The 21,175-nt window shown below is 40.3% G+C and overlaps 1 protein-coding gene across 1 annotated transcript in view; it reads left to right on the top strand.

Annotated features, from left to right (window-relative positions):
- The window catches only part of NEO1 (neogenin 1), a 740,505-nt gene that overhangs the window by 707,168 nt on the left and 12,162 nt on the right, over positions 1 to 21,175 (top strand). The window contains 6 exon segments of the mRNA XM_030191504.1: positions 7,429 to 7,521; positions 10,033 to 10,092; positions 11,710 to 11,857; positions 12,818 to 13,050; positions 14,096 to 14,188; positions 20,746 to 20,904. Of these exon segments, the coding sequence (XP_030047364.1) occupies positions 7,429 to 7,521; positions 10,033 to 10,092; positions 11,710 to 11,857; positions 12,818 to 13,050; positions 14,096 to 14,188; positions 20,746 to 20,904 (786 nt within the window).

Here is a 21,175-nt window from a genome sequence, read left to right as displayed (position 1 = left end):
TGGAATTAGAAAAGGTTCAAAGAAGAATGATGAAAATGAGAAAGGGGGTGGAACTCCTCTTACATGAGGAAAGGCTAAAGAGGTTAGGGCTCTTCGGCTTGGAAAAGAGATGGCTGAGGGGGATATGATTACTACATAAGTACATAAGTAATGCCACACTGGGAAAAGACCAAGGGTCCATCGAGTCCAGCATCCTGTCCACGATAGCAGCCAATCCAGGCCAAGGGCACCTGGCAAGCTTCCCAAACGTGCAAGCATTCTATACATGTTATTCCTGGAATTGTGGATTTTTCCCAAGTCCATTTAGTAGCGATTTATGGACTTGTCCTTTAGGAAACCGTCTAACCCCTTTTTAAACTCTGCCAAGCTAACCGCCTTCACCACGTTCTCCGGCAACGAATTCCAGAGTTTAATTACATGTTGAGTGAAGAAAGTTTTTCTCTGATTCGTTTTAAATTTACTACACTGTAGTTTCATCGCATGCCCCCTAGTCCTAGTATTTTTGGAAAGCGTGAACAGATGCTTCACATCCACCTGTTCCACTCCACTCCACATTATTTTATATACCTCTATCATGTCTCCCCTCAGCCGTCTCTTCTCCAAGCTGAAAAGCCCTAGCCTCCTTAGTCTTTCTTCATAGGGAAGTCGTCCATCCCCGCTATCATTTTAGTCGCCCTTTGCTGCACCTTTTCCAATTCTACTATATCTTTCTTGAGATGCGGCGACCAGAATTGAACACAATACTCAAGGTGCGGTCACACCATGGAGCGATATAACGGCATTATAACATCCTCACACCTCTTTTCCATACCTTTCCTAATAATACCCAACATTCTATTCGCTTTCCGTGCCACAGCAGCACACTGAGCAGAAGGTTTCAGTGTATTATTGACTACGACACCAGATCCCTTTCTGGTCCGTAACTCCTAACGTGGAACCTTACATGACGTAGCTATAATTCGGGTTCTTTTTTCCCACATGCATCACCTTGACTTGCTCACATTAAACATCATCTGCCATCTAGCCGCCCAGTCTCCCAGTCTTCGTAAGGTCCTTCTGTAATTTTTCATAATCTTGTCGCGAGTTAACGACTTTGAATAACTTTGTGTCATCAGCAAATTTAATTACCTCGCTAGTTACTCCCATCGCTAAATCATTTATAAATATATTAAAAAGCAGCGGTCCTAGCACAGACCCATGTGGAACCCCACTAACTACCCTTCTCCATTGTGAATACTGTCCATTTAACCCTACTCTCTGTTTTCTATGTTTTAACCAGTTTTTAATCCACAATAGAACCCATACCTCCTATCCATGACCCTCCAATTTCCTCTGGAGTCTTCCATGAGGTACTTGTCAAACGCCTTCTGAAAATCCAGATACACAATATCAACTGGCTCACCTTTATCCACATGTTTGTTCATCCCTTCAAAGAAATGTAGTAGATGGTGAGGCAAGATTTCTTTTCACTAAATCCGTATTGACTTTTGGGCTCATTTTCGAAAGAGAAGGGCACCCATCTTTCAACACAAATCGAGAGATGGGTGTCCTTCTCCCAGGGTCCGCCCAAATCGGCATAATCGAAAGCCAATTTTGGGCGCCCTCAACTGCTTTCCCGTCGCGGGTGAGGGGATGACCAAAGTTCCCGGGGCCTGTCGGAAGCATAGCGAAGGCAGGACTGGGGCGTGCTTAACACATGGGTGTCCTCGGCCGATAATGGAAAAAAAGAAGGGCGTCCCTGACGAGTAACTTGGCCGACTTTACTTGGTCCATTTTTTCTTTGCGACCAAGCCTCAAAAAGGTGCCCAAACTGGACCAGATGACCCACCGGAGTTAATCGGGGATAACCTCCCCTTACTCCCCCAGTGGTCACTAACCCCCTCCCACCCTAATAAAAACCTTTAAAATATTTTTTTGCCAGCCTCAATGTCTATTCAGCTCCCTGACAGCAGTATGCAGGTCCCTGGAGCGTTTTAGTGGGTACTGCAGTGCACTTAGGGCAGGCGGACCCAGGCCCCCCCCCCCCCCCCACATGTTACACTTGTGCTAGTAAATGTGAGCCCTTCAAAACCCACCACAAACCCCACTGTACCCACATTTAGGTGCCCCCTTCACCCCTTAGGGCTATGGTAGTGTTGTACAGTAGTGGGTTGGGGGGGGGTTAGGGGCCTCAGCACACAAGGTAAGGGAGCTATGCACCTGGGAGCAATTTATGAAGTCCACTGCAGTGCCCCCTAGGGTGCCCGGTTGGTGTCCTGGCATGTCAGGGGGACTAGTACACTATGAATGCTGGCTCCTCCCACGACCAAAGGGCTTGGATTTGGTCGTTTCTGAGATGGGCGTCCTCGGTTTCCATTATCGCCGAAAACCAGGGACGACCATATCTAAGGGCGACCGTCTCTAAGGTCGACCTAAATGTGGAGATTTGGGCGTCCCCAACCGTATTATTGAAACGAAAGATGGATGCCCATATTGTTTTGATAATACGGGTTTCCCCACCCCTTCGCCGGGACGTCCTGCAAGGACGTCCTCAGGAAAACTTGGGCGCCCTGTTCGATTATGCCCCTCCTCGTCTCATTAATTCATGCTTTTGAATATGCTCTGTAATTTTGTTCTTAATAATAGTCTCTACCATTTTGCCCGGCACCGACGTCAGACTCACCGGTCTATAATTTCCCGGATTTCCTCTGGAACCTTTTTTACAAATCGGTGTTACATTGGCCACCCTCCAGTCTTCCGGTACCACGCTCAATTTTAAGGATAAATTACATATTACTAACAATAGCTCTGCAAGCTCATTTTTCAGTTCTATCAGTACTCTGGGTTGAATACCATCCGGCCCAGGAGATTTGCTACTCTTCAGTTTGTAGAACTGCCCCATTACATCCTCCAGGTTTACAGAGAATTCATTGAGTTTCTCCGACTCGTCAGCTTCGAATACCATTTCTGGCACCGGTATCCCACCCAAATCTTCCTCAGTGAAGACAAGCAAAGAATTCATTTAATCTCTCCGCTACAGCTTTGTCTTCCCCGATCGCCCCTTTTACTCCTCTGTCATCTAGCGGTCCAACCGATTCATTTGCCGGCTTCCTGCTTTTAATATACCTAAAAAAGTTTTTTCTGTGTGTTTTTGCCTCCAACACAGTCTTTTTTTTGAAGTCCCCCTTAGCCTACCTTGATATGCTATCCGCTGTTATCCTCTGACGAGTTCTAGAGCGTAACTGTTCTTTGAGTGAAAAAATATTTCTTTCTATTTGTTTTTTTTTAATTATTTGCATGTAATTTCATTGCATGTCCCCTGGTCTTTCTACTTTTTGAAAGAGTAAAAATGGATTCACGTCTACTCATTCTACACCACTCAGTAATTTTGTAGACCTCAACAGGCATGGACGCTGTTCAAAAATACCATCCTGGAGGTCCAGGCCAAACATATTCCACTAATTTGAAAAGAAAGACGGAACTCCAAAAGACAGCCGGCCTGGTTGAAAAGTGAGGTGAAGGAAGCTTTTAGGGCTAAAAGAAATGCCTTCAGAAAATGGAAGAAGGAACCGTCTGAAAATAACAAGAAGCAGCACAAGGAGTGTCAAAGCAAATGTAAGGCGCAGATAAAGAAGGCCAAGAGGGAGTACGAAGAAAAGATAGCATTAGAGGCAAAAAAACATAGTAAAATTTTTTTTCAGTATATTAAAAGCAGGAAGCCGGCAAAAGAATCGGTTGGGCTGCTGGATGACCGAGGGGTAAAAGGGGCGATCAAGGAAGACAAAGTCATAGCGGAGAGATTGAATGAATTCTTTGTTTCGGTCTTTACCGAGGAAATTTTGGGTGGGATACCGGTGTCGGAAATGCTATTTCAAGCGGATGAGTCATAGAAACTTACTGACTTCACGGTAAACCTGGAGGACGTAATGGGGCAGTTCAGCAAACTGAAGAGTAGCAAATCTCCTGGACCGGATGGTATTCATCCTAGAGTACTGATGGAACTGAAAAATGAGCTTGCGGAGCTAATGCTAGTGATATGCAATTTATCCTTAAAATCGAGCGTGGTACCAGAAGATTGGAGGGTGGCCAATGTAACGCCCATTTTTAAAAAAAGGTTCCAGGGGAGATCCAGGAAATTATAGACCGGTGAGTCTGACGTCGGTGCCGGGGAAAATGGTAGAGGCTATTATTAAAAACAAAATTACAGAGCACATCCGAGGATATGGATTACTGAAACCGAGTCAGCGCGGCCTTTGTGTGAGGAAATCTTGCCCAGCTGGGGCCTACAAAAAAAACAGTTATCCAGGCATTGACTGAATATCGTCTGGGATCTGCATAAATTTTAAAATATTTCCCAGCCCCTCCAATTCCCTCCTAAACCCCATCCCAACCAGAATGTGCCACTCCACCTGCTCCACAACAGCAATACCCCTCATTCACCACCACCCCCCCTTGTCCTCCCAGGCCTACCTAACATCCCTGGTGGTCCAGTGAGGTTGTGGACAGGAGGAAACCCCACTTATCCCTGCCCTTGAGGCTACCTCTAGAGGTCACGGCAGCCATTTTGATGAGGTTTAATAATCAAAAGGCTGTCAGGTCTATATAAATAAAAGTTGAATTTATCCACATCTTTTCATGCCCATTATTCAGTGGGACTATGCATTTAAGAAATGCTGGATATTTGGTCCTAAAATTAAATGGATAATCATCTGTTAAAAGTTAGGACTGCTTTTATTATACAGTGCTCCCCCCCCCCCCCCCCAAATTGGATAAATATATCCAGATTGTGGCTAAATATCTATAGTATATGAATAAATTTAAGCGCCACCTCCAAAATGCGCCAGCCTCTCTCGCTACTAAACAGATATATTTTGCACTGCTTTTATTATACAGTGCTCCCCCCCCCCCCCCAAATTGGATAAATATATCCAGATTGTGGCTAAATATCTATAGTATATGAATAAATTTAAGCGCCACCTCCAAAATGCGCCAGCCTCTCTCGCTACTAAACAGATATATTTTGCAAGGATATCATCTATCCAAAAGTTATGCATGGGGAGGACAGTTCTGTAAAGGGATTCTCATTTGGGAGCTTATTGTGAAAAGAAGTGGACACTTTGCTTTATAGAATACTAGCATAATCAGGTATAAACATGCATATGTGTTTAGATATGAACATTTATGCCAACTATTAAACTAGTGTAAATGCTTGCTCCTAGATTGAGGATCTCTGTGGATAACTTAGCACATCTTGCTCTCCGCCCATGCAAATGCCTACCTGCAAAATAGCCTAATGGTTAGTACAGTGGACTTGGGGAAACAAGTTCGATTCCCACTGCAGCTCCTTGTGATCCTGGGCAAGTCACTTAACCCTCCATTGCCTCAGATACAAAACTTAGATTATGAGTCCATTAGGCACAGAGAAAGTACCAGTATATATGTAAATCACCTTCTTTGTACCACAAAAAGGCAGTATATCAAATCCATGACCCTTTACGTGCATCGTTCATATTTAACAGAATAACATGTAGCTAGATCATCTTTTATATGCTTATATGATCATATATCCATGTAGAATACCGGCATTTGCCTGCACACTTGATGTCTAAATCTGGGCAACTCCTTATAGAATTAACTCCCTTGGTGGCTTGGCATTTAAAATAAAAGGAGGCACTTGTATGGTCAGCTGATGCTGACTGCTTATTGACTTCTGCATATCAACCCTGTAATGTTTTGGATTTCAAGTAGAATTTATTAAACATCAAATTGACAGCTTTTTAAAACCCTTTTATCTGATTAAAATTTATCATGACTGAAAAAGACAACATCAGAATGTTTCAGGATTTTTTTTTTTCATTTTACTTGCCAAGAGGTTCTTAACCTTTCGTTATGATTTAGTTATGATTAAAAAAAGTGAAATATTTTATTCTCTTCTTCTGAATATATGGAGAAGGTTTGCTATGCTATAATGATGTCTGGTATTTTATGTGAAGGAAGTGATTATTAATTCATTTTAGCCTGGGTTTGTTAGAAAGAAGGGCCTTTTTGTGTCTCTAGACACCTCTTCCCCATTGTGGCATTTGTTCTATTCTTATGTTAGCATCAGTGACAATATTCATAATACATTCTCTTTCACCATTGCATTATGGAGTTGCATTCTAATTCACACAATATTACAGATACTGATCTAATCTATTTTCTAACTGCCTTGTGTCCTGGAGTAGGTTGGATAATGTGAAAAGTTAGATATCTGTAATTAATTTTATAGGTGCATAATAGATAGCTACTAGAAGGGCCTTTGTACTCCCAATATGCTCAAGGCAGAATCAAGATGGGAGCAGGCTGTAGGTGCTAATTGGTTAAAAGGCAGGTATGCAGGTAAGAGGATATGTAAAAGAGAGGGTTCAGGTGAGGACAGTGATCACTAAGCTCCAGACAAGACAAATAGCACAAAATGTTAGCTGGGCTTATCCAAGCTCAGGACAGTTGTTTAACTGGGCAAATCAGATAGTTGGTGGTTACTGTATTTGTGTTCCATGGATGTGCAGCATCTTTTGATTTGTTACTGAACTGCATATATGATACTAATCCTGAGCTTGGTACATAAAAAAGGTATAGTAACATCTTTTGGAAAATACAGAACACTAGGGAAAGCTGATCAGAGAAGTAAGCAAAGGATTGTCAAAAAAAAAAACCATTAGTTGTTTAGAACAGTGGGACAGTTAGAAACTAGTCAGTATGACTTCATAGAAGGAAAGAAGCATGGGATAAAATTTTTGAATAAACTTCAAAGTTACAGGAGTGTAGGAAAGCTATAGATATCTTTCTAATCTACTACAAAAAAAGTGCAAAACAGGGCCAACCCCATTGCTCAAGCCTTTATACTATGGTGTGTCTTGGGGTTTAGAGATCTGGATCCAGATCATCTATCCTTGGGGTCCAGCTTAATCTGTAAATTATGGTAACATCTTACTAACCCCAGTGCCCAAAGATACCAAGAAAAAGAGTAGTGATCTGTCCAACTACCGACCAATAGCTTCCATTCCCCTTTTCGTGAAACTCATGGAGAGCTTGGTGAATAAACAACTTAGTGAGCACTTGGATAAGTTCAATATTCTGCATACCTCGCAATCGGGTTTCCTACCGCTCCACAGTACTGAGACTGTGCTTGTCACTCTTCTGTCCAACTTCAAGAGGGAAATAGCTGTAGGGAAGAGAATTTTGCTCTTACAGTTTGACATGTCTAGTGCCTTCGAAATGGTGCACCATGGCATTCTGCTGCGGCTCCTAGATTATTTTGGTGCCTGTGGAAACGTACTGGCCTGGCTGAGAGGCTTTCTTACATCAAGAACTCTACCTTATCACCTCATTGGAAAGCAGACTGTGGAGTGCCACAGGGTTCCCCACTATCGCCAACCCTCTTCAACATGATGTTGATTCCCTTGGCAGCGGCTCTTTCCAAACTGGGACTAAACCCATTTATCTATGTTGCTGATATCACTATCTTCATCCCTTTCGAGAAAGACCTAAATGAAATAACTGGTAAGATCCGACAAGGCTTTAACACCTTGCTTGACTGGGCCAACTCATTTCGATTCAAAATCAATGCCGAGAAAACACATTGTTTAATCCTCTCCTCTCGCTTCAACAAACTCAGACCTCCTACACTAATCACTCCTGAGCTCGTCCTGCCAATTTCGGAGTCCCTAAAAATCTTGGGAGTCATAATTGATAGATCTTTGACATTGGAGCAGCATGTGAGCTCTGTAGTCAAGCAAATGTTCTTCACTCTTTGGAAGCTTAAGCGTATCCAGCCTTATTTCCCTAGAGAGGTATTCCGCAACCTAGTCCAGTCCCTAGTTATAAGTCGTCTCGATTACTGCAACAATATCTAAGGGGGATGCACATCCACGCTACTAAAAAAAATTGCAAACTGCTCAGAACACAGCAGCTTGACTCATCTTCTGTAAATCGAGATTTGAAAGTTCGAGCCCACTACGTGAGAGGTTGCACTGGCTTCCTGTGAAGAACCATATCGTTTTCAAGATCTGCGCATTCGTGCACAAAATCATCTATGGTGACGCTCCTGCTTACATGGACACTTTCATTAACTTGCCGCCCAGGAACTCCCGCAAGTCAGCTCACTCGTATCTCAATCGCCACTATCCAGCTTTTAGTGGCCTAAAATATAAGACTGTCTATGCTTCCTCTTTTTCTTATCTTAGCTCTCAATTCTGGAACGGGCTGCCCCAAGTGGTCAAATTCACCCCAGATCACCCGACCTTTAAGAAGCGGCTCAAGACCTTCCTTTTCGGTAGAGCATATGCCGTGAGCCCTCCTGGTGTCGCATCCTTCTGAACCATGTTTGCCATAGCGACTAATTGTCACCTTTTCCTCTCTCCCTCCTGTTGTTCCTCTTTCCCTCCTACAACCCTAATTACTGTATTTTGTATTAGTGCTGCTTAATAGACTATTGTACGCCACATTGAGCCTGTCCGTGGGTGGGAATAATGTGGGATATAAATGCCATAAATAAATCTATATGTGCCATAAAATGGTGTGCTCAGGATTGGCTTGGGAAGAGAGAGATCAGGGATAAACACTTCAAAACGAACTTAAGTACACATTTTTCTCCTTGATAATTAGCATTTGAAATAAACCATTTGCCAATTACTATAACTACTATAAATCATTTCTATAGCGCTACCAATCATACCCAACACTTCACAATTGAACATGAAGAAAAGACAGTCTCTGTTCAAAAGAGCTTACAGTCTAAATCAGGACAAATGTGGTCAGCTAAATACCGGTATTCTGCCTTACTTTATGCCAGTAAGTAGAATCATGGGTATTTTTTTTTGTTACATTTATACCCCGCGCTTTCCCACTCATGGCAGGCTCAATTCGTATTGATTCATTACTATGTATCGAGGCCATCACTAAATCTCCTTACATCTAAAATTGACTTTTATCATCCCTTTAGTAGCTATGAAGTGCTTGATGTGAATCTTATGGAAATTACTAACACCGGGGTTTTGTATTTGTGACCACAAAAATAGTTTAGCTTAGAGCAGTGGTTCCCAAACCTGGTCCTGGATGCACCCCAGCCTGTTAGTTTTTCAGAATATCCACAATGAATATTCATGAGAGAGATTTGCATGCACTGCCTCCACAGCATGCAAATCTATCTCATGAATATTCATTGTGGATATCCTGAAAACCTGACTGGCTGGGATGTCTCCAGGATCAGGTTTGGGAACCACTGGCTTAGAGGAAATTCACACAGGGTTTTTCATAAAGGTTTTCAGATTGACACATTAAATCAGCCATATTTTATATTAGAAAATGTGAGAGAATTTATTGATATTTATTTTAATTTTAGTCCATCTATTGCCATATATTCAACAATCTCTCAAACACAGAATTAGTGTGTTGGATATATTTCTTTATATTTACAGTATTAATGACCCCCCAGCTGTGGTGTACTCTGTGCCTATAGTGTGTTCATGGTTCATTTGTCTCTTATGCAGCCAAATAATTTTTTTCAATCTAGATTATATAGAAATCAATAGATAAGTTTGTAGTTAGTTACGTTTCTATAGATATAATATGTGTTTGCCCAGCTTTTGAGTGTTATTCTAACTTCGAGTCAAAACTTCACTGAAGCTAATCACGGATATCTTTTAAGTTAGCCCAATAAAATGTTATCCCATGCAACTTGCTGGGCTTTATTCCTGAATATCAAAGTAGAATGATGGCAGCTACACTGCTTATTTGTACTCCATAGGAAACCTGTACGTGGCTTTCAAGGTGCTGGCTGGAAGTATCACTCTGAAAAGGAAACAACTTAGCATCTTGCTTTCCCAGCGTTATACTGTTGTATCCAGAAGTACCACTGTAGGAATGGCAAAGGCAGAGTTCAGCTAGTTGACAGTTTGACCACATCCATAAACTACTCAGTTGTTCTTTATCATCAATTATATAATGATCTTTTGTGCAGTAAATGACAGCTTACTGTATTAAACTCAGTTACACTTGCCATTTCTCTTTCAGCCCCAGTACCGGGGAAAGGAATTCGTCCTCCGGATATGGGATCTGGAGCATCAGCGGGTGGTAATTATCCCTTTAAAGTTTATTGCTGTTGGAATAGACTGGTAGATGAAGAGTTTTCTTGTCATCTCTTTTATAATATGTATAATGTGCTTTGATATGTGAGATGGAGTATTAATAAAATCAAAGTTGGATAGTCCTCAGATACATCTGCAATGATACTATATTGTGTGTATAGCTTTTTTTCTGTTATCAACATATACCACAGCTGGTGTCACTACACTAATCATAGTAACTCACGCAATTGCTGCTTCTCTAGGGGGCTCATTTTCAAAGCACTTAGACTTACAAAGTCCATAGTTCTTTGAAAATACGCCTCTAGGTCTCATACTAGTTTAGTTTACCAATTAGTTGGAGTACAATAAAGCTTTTGGTTGGATTTTGCTTAAGAGTTTACAAGGATAATCTCTACCAACCAAAACAACAAAAATCAACTGTGGAGCACTTTTGAAAAACTTGCCAACCATTGAATTTTGTAAATTTCTTGTTATCCTTCCTTACAGCTGGTCTTCCTCCTGATTTTAATTGCATGTTTATGTGAAGGAGGAGAGACAGCTAGAACCTGCAATGAAAAGTAATCACATTTGAAAATTCCAGAGGAAAAAAATTAAGAGCATGTGTAAACATATAAAAAAAATTGTATAATAAATCAGATTCCACCCAGTATTCTCTAGTGGCCCTATCAGTTTCATGATTTTATCTTGGGTAAAGTGGTGTGGTATCCGTGTTAGTCCACTTTTAAATAGAAATAAAACAAAACCTAGAAAAGAAAATAAGATGATACCTTTTTTATTGGACTAACTTAATACATTTTTTTTATTAGCTTTCAAAGGTAACCCCTCGGATCAGACATTTATCTAATATTTATCTAAAATTAGGAAAATTAAAAAATTTTAAAAAGATAATGATGAAGGCAGTTAGAATGATTTATTGAGGGGTCCTCTTACCAAACTGTCGTAAAAAGTGGTCTTAGCGTGCCCTTCTGCAGGTGTTTCCCATGCGCTAAAGCCATTATACTGCAGCCATAAAAATGCCTTTTTCTGGGGTTTTTTCCATTAATATCTGTGCACTAATGTTACCATTAGTGCATGGCCATTTTTTAAAATTACTGCATGGACACTTTTGTAGGTGGTAGGGGCTCCTGCGTTATCCATGTGCTAACAAGTTAGTGTTCTGTAATGGAGATGCGCTCACTGGTTATTGTAGGAATGTCCAGTCTCTGCCCCTGACATGCCCCCTAAAAACATTTTTTAGTATGCACAGGTTTCAAAGTTACCATAGGATGCCTGAGCGCGGCCTGCATTACTCCTTTTTTTTTTTTGCTGTGTAAGGCACACGTTAGCACCTAATGAAGCTTAGCAAAAATGCCTCTTAAGCAGTTTTGTGCAATTCTAGTCCAGAATTTAGTTCTTCCATTTGCTGCTGTACAACTGTAGTCTTCATGGTAACTAAAGTGTATGGTTTTTGGGGATTTTTTTTTTCCTTTCTGTAAATAAGTTAGCCTGGAGAGATAGTATGGCAAATTTTTACCTTTATTTTTCTACCACTTATATTAGGATATGAAATATCCGCTGAGGTATGTGTATTAAGTGCATATTCTGTATTTTCTCTCTCTTTCAGGTAGTAATAGCCCTCATGGGAGCCCCACATCTACCTTGGATAACAGCATACTCCTGATCATCATCGTTTCTGTTGGGGTGGTCACCATAGTGGTGGTGCTGATTGTTGCCATCTTGTGCACCCGCCGCACTACCTCTCATCAGAAAAAGTATACAAACTCAAAATTTGTGTTCTAGGAATTTGTTGTGGCAGGGATAATGGAACACATTTTTGTAAACAAAGGAGCAGATGAAAGCATAATAGTCAAACTTATGAACTAACCCATTTCACAGCCTATATCCCTATATAATATTTCTGGTCTCTGACAGCTCTAGAAGAATTCATCTTCTTCAAGCAATTAGATTTACAAAATACATGTATTTTTTTTCTTATTGCATGCACTTAGGCCTCTTAGCACAAAAATGCAGAAAATATATGGTCTTTATCTGCTTACAGCCTATCCAGTCTTCCCACCCACATCCACTGTTCAGTTCTACAGTCCTTTCCTCCTCCTCAGAGATCTTCTGTGCTTACCCCGTGATTTGTTGAATTCAGATATTGGCCTTTTCTCCATCACCTCCACTAGGAGGCTGTCCCACACATCCACAACCCAGAGTCTATTGCTTTTGAAGGTGTGGTGTCGAGGTCTCACCAAAGACTTATAAAGACACTATCACCTTTTTACCTACTGGACCTTCCTCTTTCTGTGCTCCCAAGAATCCTTTCTAGCGTTTACTGTTGCCTCATTTTACCTGTTTTCTTATTTTAGGATTATCAGTACACAGAGGAATTTCACCCCCTATATGCTTTTGCAGCCCGCGTGCATGACTCTGCATTTTTTTAGCATTAAATCTTAGCTTCCAAATGTACAAGGGGCACCTGAACTTTTGCACACAACTATCAATGCTTGAAACTAGTCTGCCCCATATCACAGCCTGTTCATCATTTTACAAGTCACTTTAATCCACAATATGGCCCATTTTAGCATAATCTTATACATTTTTCGACATAGTGTAGATTTGTTTGAAAGAAAAATGTATGTGATGGGGAACATATGTCTGTAGGCATAGCAATTTAAGGTGTTTTTGTTTAGTTGGTTTTTTGGTTTTTTTTCTTTTTGTTGTTGCAGGAAACGAGCTGCCTGTAAATCAGTAAATGGATCCCATAAATACAAGGGGACCTCTAAGGATGTCAAACCCTGATTTGTGATCCACCATGAGAGATGGAATTAAACCATTGATAAATCACCAGACCCCAACCCCATCATGACAGATACACCAATTCCACGCAACTCTCAGGATGTTACACCAGTTGACAATTCCAGTGATGGGACAATCCATCAACGGCGTAACTCTTATAGAGGCAAGTTCTTCAGCCAAGTATTTTATGAGATTAAAGCTCATTGCTGCTAACACTACTGATTGCACCAGTCAAGTACAGTTTAAAGAAAACAGGGACTGTTTACCCAACTTGACCCTAGTGGCAGTACTATGAGACTACTGCTAGGGGTTAAAGCTGCTGTTTCTTTCTGAGTGCTGAGGAGGGCAGGAGTGTCTGAGACTCACCCCCACAATAAGCTAGCAGGGTTACCCTCGGTAATGCCAGCTGGAAATCAAAGAGTGCAGGGAATGCAGTGCCGATAGGGAAGTGAAGAAGATTGATAGATATTTGATTGTAGGGTGGAAGAGTTTCTGGATGCTAATTAGAGAGAATCGTGGGTTGGATTTTTTGGTTACATCAGAGGGCTTCAGTAATGGTGGTGATAGTACAGATGCATGTACTGTGCTATTTGCCCATGCATTTAACATGTGGTAAATGTCTGCCTTGTGCAGCAACTGCCAAACACATCTTCAACAGTTAATGCACCGCTTTGCACTTAAATGCATTGTTTTGCAACCTCACACCTGGGAGTGCAAAACTTGACTGCACTTGAGTAAACAGGCCCCAAAGTTTTACTTTGTAAGTATATTGTAAAAGCAACAAGCAACTAAGTATAGAATAGGCCCAAGTAATTTTTCTAAAGCTATATACATTTTTAAACCGTTTTTCGTTATTTGTATTGTCCTCCTAAAAACTTGTCCCATTACAAAATATGTACTGTGCTCTGTTTTCCACATACCTGGTGGAGAAAGGTCTAGAAGAAAACATACCACCTACAACTGAGTGTTGACCATTATTTCTACATATGCAAATAGACCAGTCATGGACAATCATAAAACTTTCACAGCTTAAATGCCATGTTATTTAGATAGTACAGGATCACAGTTGGGAGCCTTTACAAGTTGATTTGTGTTTGGTAAAATAAAAGTACACAATTTTGTTCACTTGTAAAGTCATGTTTTTCAGTATTGAAGCAACATACAAAAGCCTTGTTTGAAAGAACACTTTAATTTTTGTTTTTTTTTAGGTCATGAATCTGAGGATAGCATGTCCACATTGGCAGGAAGACGGGGAATGAGACCAAAAATGATGGTGCCATTTGATTCTCAGCCACCACAACGTAAGTCTTTCTAGCACAGAGTCTAAAGTCAGTAGATGTACAAGGTCATTGTGAGCAAGCCTAAACAAGCTAATATAAAAATCACCATTTCCATTATTCCATCTCTGTTACCATATTCTTGCTTTTATATAGACATTATGATGGTTATTTTAGAAGCTGTAGTCAAAATTTGCATGTGTAAATACCAGCTGGGATCTTAAATGTGATTCTGTTGAACTGCTGCACGGAAATAAAAGCAAGAACCTAGAATAAGTAGGGAAGGATATAAACTCAAGAAAGGAGATTTAAAAGAACAGGTCATGTGACCAGTAAGCTTTTATGGCTAGATAGAAGACCGCTTTAAAAACATTAAACCAGTTCTTTTCTGGAATTAAAATTTTAGGTAAAAAACAAAACATAAGTTCACAATGAACAAGCAAAATAACTATCATTAAAAATAATATTGCTTGAAAATGGATCATGTGGTTTATTTTTATTTGATTAAGTTGGATGTCATGAATAAGTTTTTATATGTCCCTGTGATTAGAGAGGAGAAAGGATAGTCTTTCATGAATTGCATGGAAATTTGTGGGAAAGGTGATGAGTAGATCCTCCAAATATGGTCTGTTCACCCAATATTGTTAATTTTAACTGGTGATTTATTCTGTGTTTATTGTCCAGTAAACACACACTTTCTTCCAGAACTTATATCCCCATTACTGTATATCACTTGTGCAAAGAAGAGCTGTTTATGTCTATGTGATATATTTTGACATTTAGGTTTAATTGGAGCCCTTATAAATTGAAATAATCTGTTAGGCATCACAAATAAAACCAAAGACTTATTCTTTCTTTGTGGTGCTATTAGACAATTAACTGTATATGGCTTTACTAATGAGACAGTAGCTTAAATTTCTTCCATAATAATAAATCATTGCATGTAGGTAGATTTACAAAAAAATATATACTTTTTATTTTTCAATGTTCAAACTTTTACAAAAAATGAAACAATACAAAAAATCTCCCCCAAAAAAGAAATCTTTGGTGAAACATTCTGCAGCTTTCCATGAAGCATTCAAACATTGCCGTTGCAGTTAGCAGCACCTCCAAGTTACCCTTCCCCCTTGTTAAAACTCCCATCATTTATTCATATAATGCATCAGCATCGACCATTCACTGTCAAAATTTTCATATCTATTATTGTTAATTTCTCCATTAGCAATACTAGGCCCAGTCTCACCTCCATTGTTCTAAGCTGGAAGGGGCTTTGCTTTGCCTTTTGTGAGCAATTTGCATCTGCCGTCAAGAACCATTCCAATGCTGGTTTGCGGTGCTTATGGCTGCCCCCTCCTGTCATCACTCTAATAAATAAGTTTTTTAATTCAGAATGCATAAAAATTTGGTATTCAAATGATAAATATTGTCAGATAAGTTGCTTATGCTCTTCTCATACATAGAAACCCAAAATGCTTTAATTAAATACTGTGTGCATATTAATTACAACCTTTAGAATAAACAATAAGGGTAAGCCAAATAGTAGAAACACATTAAACTGAGCATGCTTGATGTTTTCTTCTTGTCTCCTTCTGCTGGCTTCAAAAGGGTGTTGCTCGTCAGTGGTAAGGGGAAAAAATGGGAGACCCACTGTATTCCAAGTGAGGATGTCACAGGAGAATAGTGATTCAGGAGAGCAGAAAAATTACATGTGTGTGTTTAGTACAATCTATCTTATATATGAAAGAATTTTCAACTGGCAATGTCAGAGAGTGTGGCTGGGAACAGAAGGGTGCATGCAAGTGGGTGACCCCAGGGAGCTAACTAGCTACCATGGCTCAGAAGGGCACCACGGTCTGACTGGTCCCTCCTCTACAACCTCCCTGTAGTGTAGGCACTATAAAGGCTGCACCACACAGTTGGTTGCTTTTCTCCCAAGTTCACAGAAATAAGCTTAGCAAACAGATGAAAGGTAGTCAGCTCAAAAATTTTTGAGGTGCAGTCTAGAGTTCAGCCTCAAGCTGATGAATGCTAGCAGTGGTGTTTGACAGTGATAATGGTGCCAATGACAGCAATGAGCTTTGTCCTCTGGTAAAATATTGCATGGCAATACGTTTGCCTTTTATAATGAAAGATGGATTTATTTTTAAAGTGCATATTGATGTCTCTTCTGTTGCCACCTTCTCTTCAGCATTCGTTTCCTCTCCTCTCCTCTGTTTTCCCCATCTTGTTGCTGCCATGTGAACACTTTCTTTTTACATTAGAGGGAAGGGTAAGGAGGGACTGGGGAAGGATTTCTGGTTAGTGGCTTTTTGTGGGGGGAGGAGGTCATCAGTATTTTCTCCATCTCCAAGCGGATGGTAGCGGATCATGAAGCACCAGTGCAGTTACTTCTCTGGCAGCTCCTGACCCAATTCATCCAGGTGTCAGTTTAGCAGAGGTAAACTGCCTTGGTCTGTGTGTCACTTTTCCAAACCTATTCCTGCTGGCAAGTATGGTTTACCACTTTTTCCAGGCATATTTCCTGAGGTAAGTGTTATTTTCTACTATTTTGTCATGGTTTCAATGGTTTACTAAGCTACTAGTCACCATTGTGTGGCTAGAGTTCTGCCTGCATCCCTAGTCCACACTATAACAGCCATTAGTGGTACAACATAGCTCCGTCTCTGAATCTAACTCTTGTTTCCATCTGTGAATATGGAGCATAGCACCTTCTCTGCAAGGACAGCGTGGCTCCATTGCTGAATAGAGCATAGCTCTGTGTCTGACAGTGCAGCAGGGCTCCATTCTCTGCATTGTAGGGCTTCCTCCATCTAGAGATATGGGTCACAGCTTTATCCCAAAATAAGCAGCACAGCTTCTTTGGGTGTGAAGCACAGCTAGATCTTCCTCTAAGGTATTGCATCAAAATTACATCTTAGGAGGCTCTCTAAGGCTTTGTCTCTGGATGTGCATTTCAGTTCCATTTCTGGTTGTGGAATGCTGCTCCCTCTCTGGCACTAGAGCGTGATGCTGTCTCTGGATTTGGGGGCATGGCTCTATCTCTGGATGTGAACAGTTGCCAATATATTTAGAGAATAGGCGCTGTCCATTTCAGGCTCTTCTCCTCAGCTTGTTCTTAGCATCTGTGACTTCCCCAGTTGTCAGTATGTGGTTCTGGCTGTGGAGTGAGCTTATGTGAGTCTATAAAGCGTTTCTAGCTGGTATTGTGGAGAGTGATGCTAGCTGGTATCGTGTGGCAGTTAGTCCTGTGTCTACAGGGATCTGATTGACTCTATAGAATGCGTTTTTTTTCTTCTGTTAGCCACAGTTCTACACCAGGGTTCTGTTCCATTCTTAAGTTTGAAGCACACTTTTGTCTCTGAGGTTCGTTTGACTCCCTATAGTTTTATGCTGAGTGGCTCTGTCTCTGCATGATGTGCTGGACTCCAGTTCTGCATTCAGCACGTTTCCTTCTCTGATTAAGGGATTATATAAGACCTGCTGGTTTTTAGAGAACTCCATTGTTTATAGTCCCTCATTTGGGATTAGACTAGGATTTCCCTGTCCATGTGCCCTCTCAGTTCTTGGATGTTGCTATCTCTGGTTGTGAGTTGCACCATTCTTTCTGGCATTTTAACTTTCATGTCTCTAAAAGATATAAATTGGTAGCATCCCCATTTGCAATACACATGCTTGGGCCTTTGTCTTAATCTGGTCATATACTCCATTTTTCGCTCTTATTCGTGGTGTCTTCTCAGCTCCCCTGTGTTTGCCTTGCCTTGTAAGCCGTCCTTTTTTGTTTTAGATCTCTCAGCTATTCCTGTATGCTTTCTATGCTTTCAAGTTTTCCTTTTCCAGGAGAGAGATTATCATTGCGTTAGACTATGCTATGCTTTTATCCTTCCCTATCGAGAACACTGCTTTGCTACATCCCATTGTTCTGGACTGGTCTCTTATGAATTTGAAGGAAGAAAAGTTCTTACCTGATAATTTTCTTTCCTTTAGTCCTACCAGATCATTCCAGAATCCTTTCCTGTCTGATTTATCCTTGGGTGCTCTATATCTCCACGGAGCTACTTTCTTTCATTCCTATATCTGTCTCTACCATGTCACCCATCTCCTGACTCAATGCGATAGCTAGCTCATGTCAGTGAGTATGCGCCATGTTATAAGTTGGATCTAACACTAGTGCGACTTTGGCTTTTCCGTGGTCCATGTTCTTTACTATGTATGGTGAGAGCACCATTGTTTGGCTAATTGATATACTGAACATTCCAGGCTGCATGATACACTTAAGGGGCAAATTACTTGGAACTTTTTTTTTTTTTTTTTTTTTTTTTTTTTGATGTCTCCATCCCACTGGTAGATAGATACAAACCCATGGTTTTGGACTGGTTTGGTAGGACTAAAGGAAAGAAAAATTATCAGGTAAGACATAATTTTTCCTTAGGCCTTGTGGGTAGAGATTCTATTGTTTTCTTGTTCATGGCCTTCATTTTCAGGCCCTCTGTTTCCAGGTAGATGAACTTTGCTAAGACAATGCTTATGTTAGCACGACCGTGCTATTTATTTATTTATTTGGATTTGGATTTTGCTCACACTTCTTTTCAGTAGTAGCTCGAGGTGAGTTACATTCAGGTACAGTGGGTATTATTACCCTTGGTAAGTAACATGCTTAGGTTGCTAGATGAACACCAAGTGTCAGCAAGTAGTAAATAACATTCAGTTAACAAGCACTCAGCAAATAAAGTATTTACTAGACACTCATTAAACCCTCATTTAAATATGGTGTTTCTTAATTTGCTTTAGTACCCATGCAACCTTTGATGTACACATGCCAGTCTTTTGTAAGACCTGTTTTAAACTGTGCAGTAAAGCCCAGGTCATTAATCTAGCATGTGTAATAGAGCCTTGATGTGAACACTAAAGTTTATTGTATAGGTCCCTTAATGTTTAAACAAATAGAATATATATAGTACAGTCAGGTTTTGAGAGCACATACAGTTCAAAAACTAATTTTTACAAACTGATGCTGCTTAAACCTCTTTCTTCCAGCAACATTCAGTACATTCAGTACATCTCTGTGCTCAGCAGATCTATATGAAAACTGTGTGTGTACTTTGTATGTGGTATCCATATCAATTGTGTATAGTCTTTGAACATTTATTAGAGCTCCTAGTACAATGCATTTCTATTAGTTTTTAAACTGTAAAGCATTAGAACCATTTTATAAATTTAGGGGTGAATTAAGCCAGCAGCTGTCAGCAGTGTTTTTTTTATTTTACTGCTGCCAGTTTTAAGCCTAGATATTTAATGCCAGGCCATGTCTAGGCAGTAGCATTGAATATCAGGTATGTGGTTAAGGGCCGATATTCATCCTTTAATAAATTCAACCAGAGAAAGATAGAACTGTGAGCTTTGTGGTCCAGTTTATCCAGTTAACTTATCCATTTAAATGCTGAATATCAGCACTTAACTGGGTAAGTGACAACTCCACTCCTGGACCACCCACAGTATAGTCAGTTTCGACAGATGGTTAGAGGAGAGAATCATCAGCACTGTCCAGATAAGTGCTGCTGAATATTCCCAGGATAGCCCAGCAGAGGTGATTTAACTGGGCAGGAGCCTCTCCTGCCCAGCTAATTCACTTGAATATCGAACCCTTAATTTCTTTTAAAACAAACTTGTAGTTTATACACAGTGCATTGGTTCATTCTTTCCCCAAAGGGAAGTTCTGAAAAGTAACTCAAGATTTTGCATGTGAGTTGTGGAAATTCCTCCTTTTGCTTACAATCAGAATTAAACCTTTAACCAACAGGCATCTAATTATATTAGTTCTCATCTTTCATAATCTCACATATTGATGGGAAAATGATACAACTAAGCACCTTTTAAATTCTCAAAAATGTATTTATTTTATGCCTCTATGCCTTTATGAGATAGGCTTGTAGAATAACCCCCATTAGCATACAAACTCTCGTACATAAATTTACACTTGCTGAGAGACAGGTGTGTATGTGTCCGTATACTCTGTATGTACATGTGTATTTTATAAAGTATGCCAAGTATATCACTGTTCTGCCCAGACTGTCCTGAAAACATCTTCGCATATACCACATAAAAGTAACCACATTCTTATTGCTGTGCATACTTCTATGTTTATATACACCCATGCAGTTTTGTAGTAATAATTTTCCATGTGTGATGTATGCTTTAGGTGCAGAAAATGCTTTAAAAAGGTACCCACTGAATGTGTATGTTAAGTTTGGGAGCTGTGTTTTTAGTGGACCACATTAGCATGGCCCGTTGAAGTGGGTAACATTTTTTTTTGTGCAGTAGTAGTTAAACATTTAAAGCTTGGAGGTTTCCACATGAGGTTCAGTCATTTTTGAAGGTGATGCTTTTGCAACTAGGAATTTTTTGTTTGTATGTTACTTTACTTATAGCAGGAGGAATCCATAGTATATTTTTTTTAAACTTGATTCATGTTTTTTTGTTGTTGCACACTGTTTTCAATGTGTGTAATATATTTTTTATATCTGTACGTGGCTGCATGTTTGTTTATATGTTAAGCACTTTTTCTGTCTTGTATTCATCCACAGCTGTGATTAGTGCCCATCCCATCCATTCCCTCGATAACCCCCACCATCATTTCCACTCCGGCAACCTCGCTTCTCCAACTCGCAGCTATCTCCACCATCTGGTCAACCCACAGCCACTGGGCTTTTCCATCTCCCATTCAGACAGGGCCAGTTCCACAGGTGAGAGGAATAAGGAATAAAGCAAGCATGAGCCAAGGGCTCCCTCAAGAGATGGTGCTTATTTTTGTAACCAAAGGCTCAAGTATTGTTTATGGTGCCCTCTTTCAACTTGACTATCACAGTCCATTTTTGGAGAGGAGTAAAATGGGACTATTATGGGTTCTAGTCCAGTAGCTGCTGTAACTAAATATGTGTAGTTTGGGTCACATCTCATGTCATATTATAGTAACCTGAACGACGATGCCATTGAATTCAGTGAAACTGATATTTT

This window comes from Microcaecilia unicolor, chromosome 1 (assembly GCF_901765095.1).
Source record: "Microcaecilia unicolor chromosome 1, aMicUni1.1, whole genome shotgun sequence".
Classification (NCBI taxonomy): Eukaryota; Metazoa; Chordata; class Amphibia; order Gymnophiona; family Siphonopidae; genus Microcaecilia; species Microcaecilia unicolor.
This window is presented reverse-complemented; position numbering and strand designations above follow the sequence as displayed.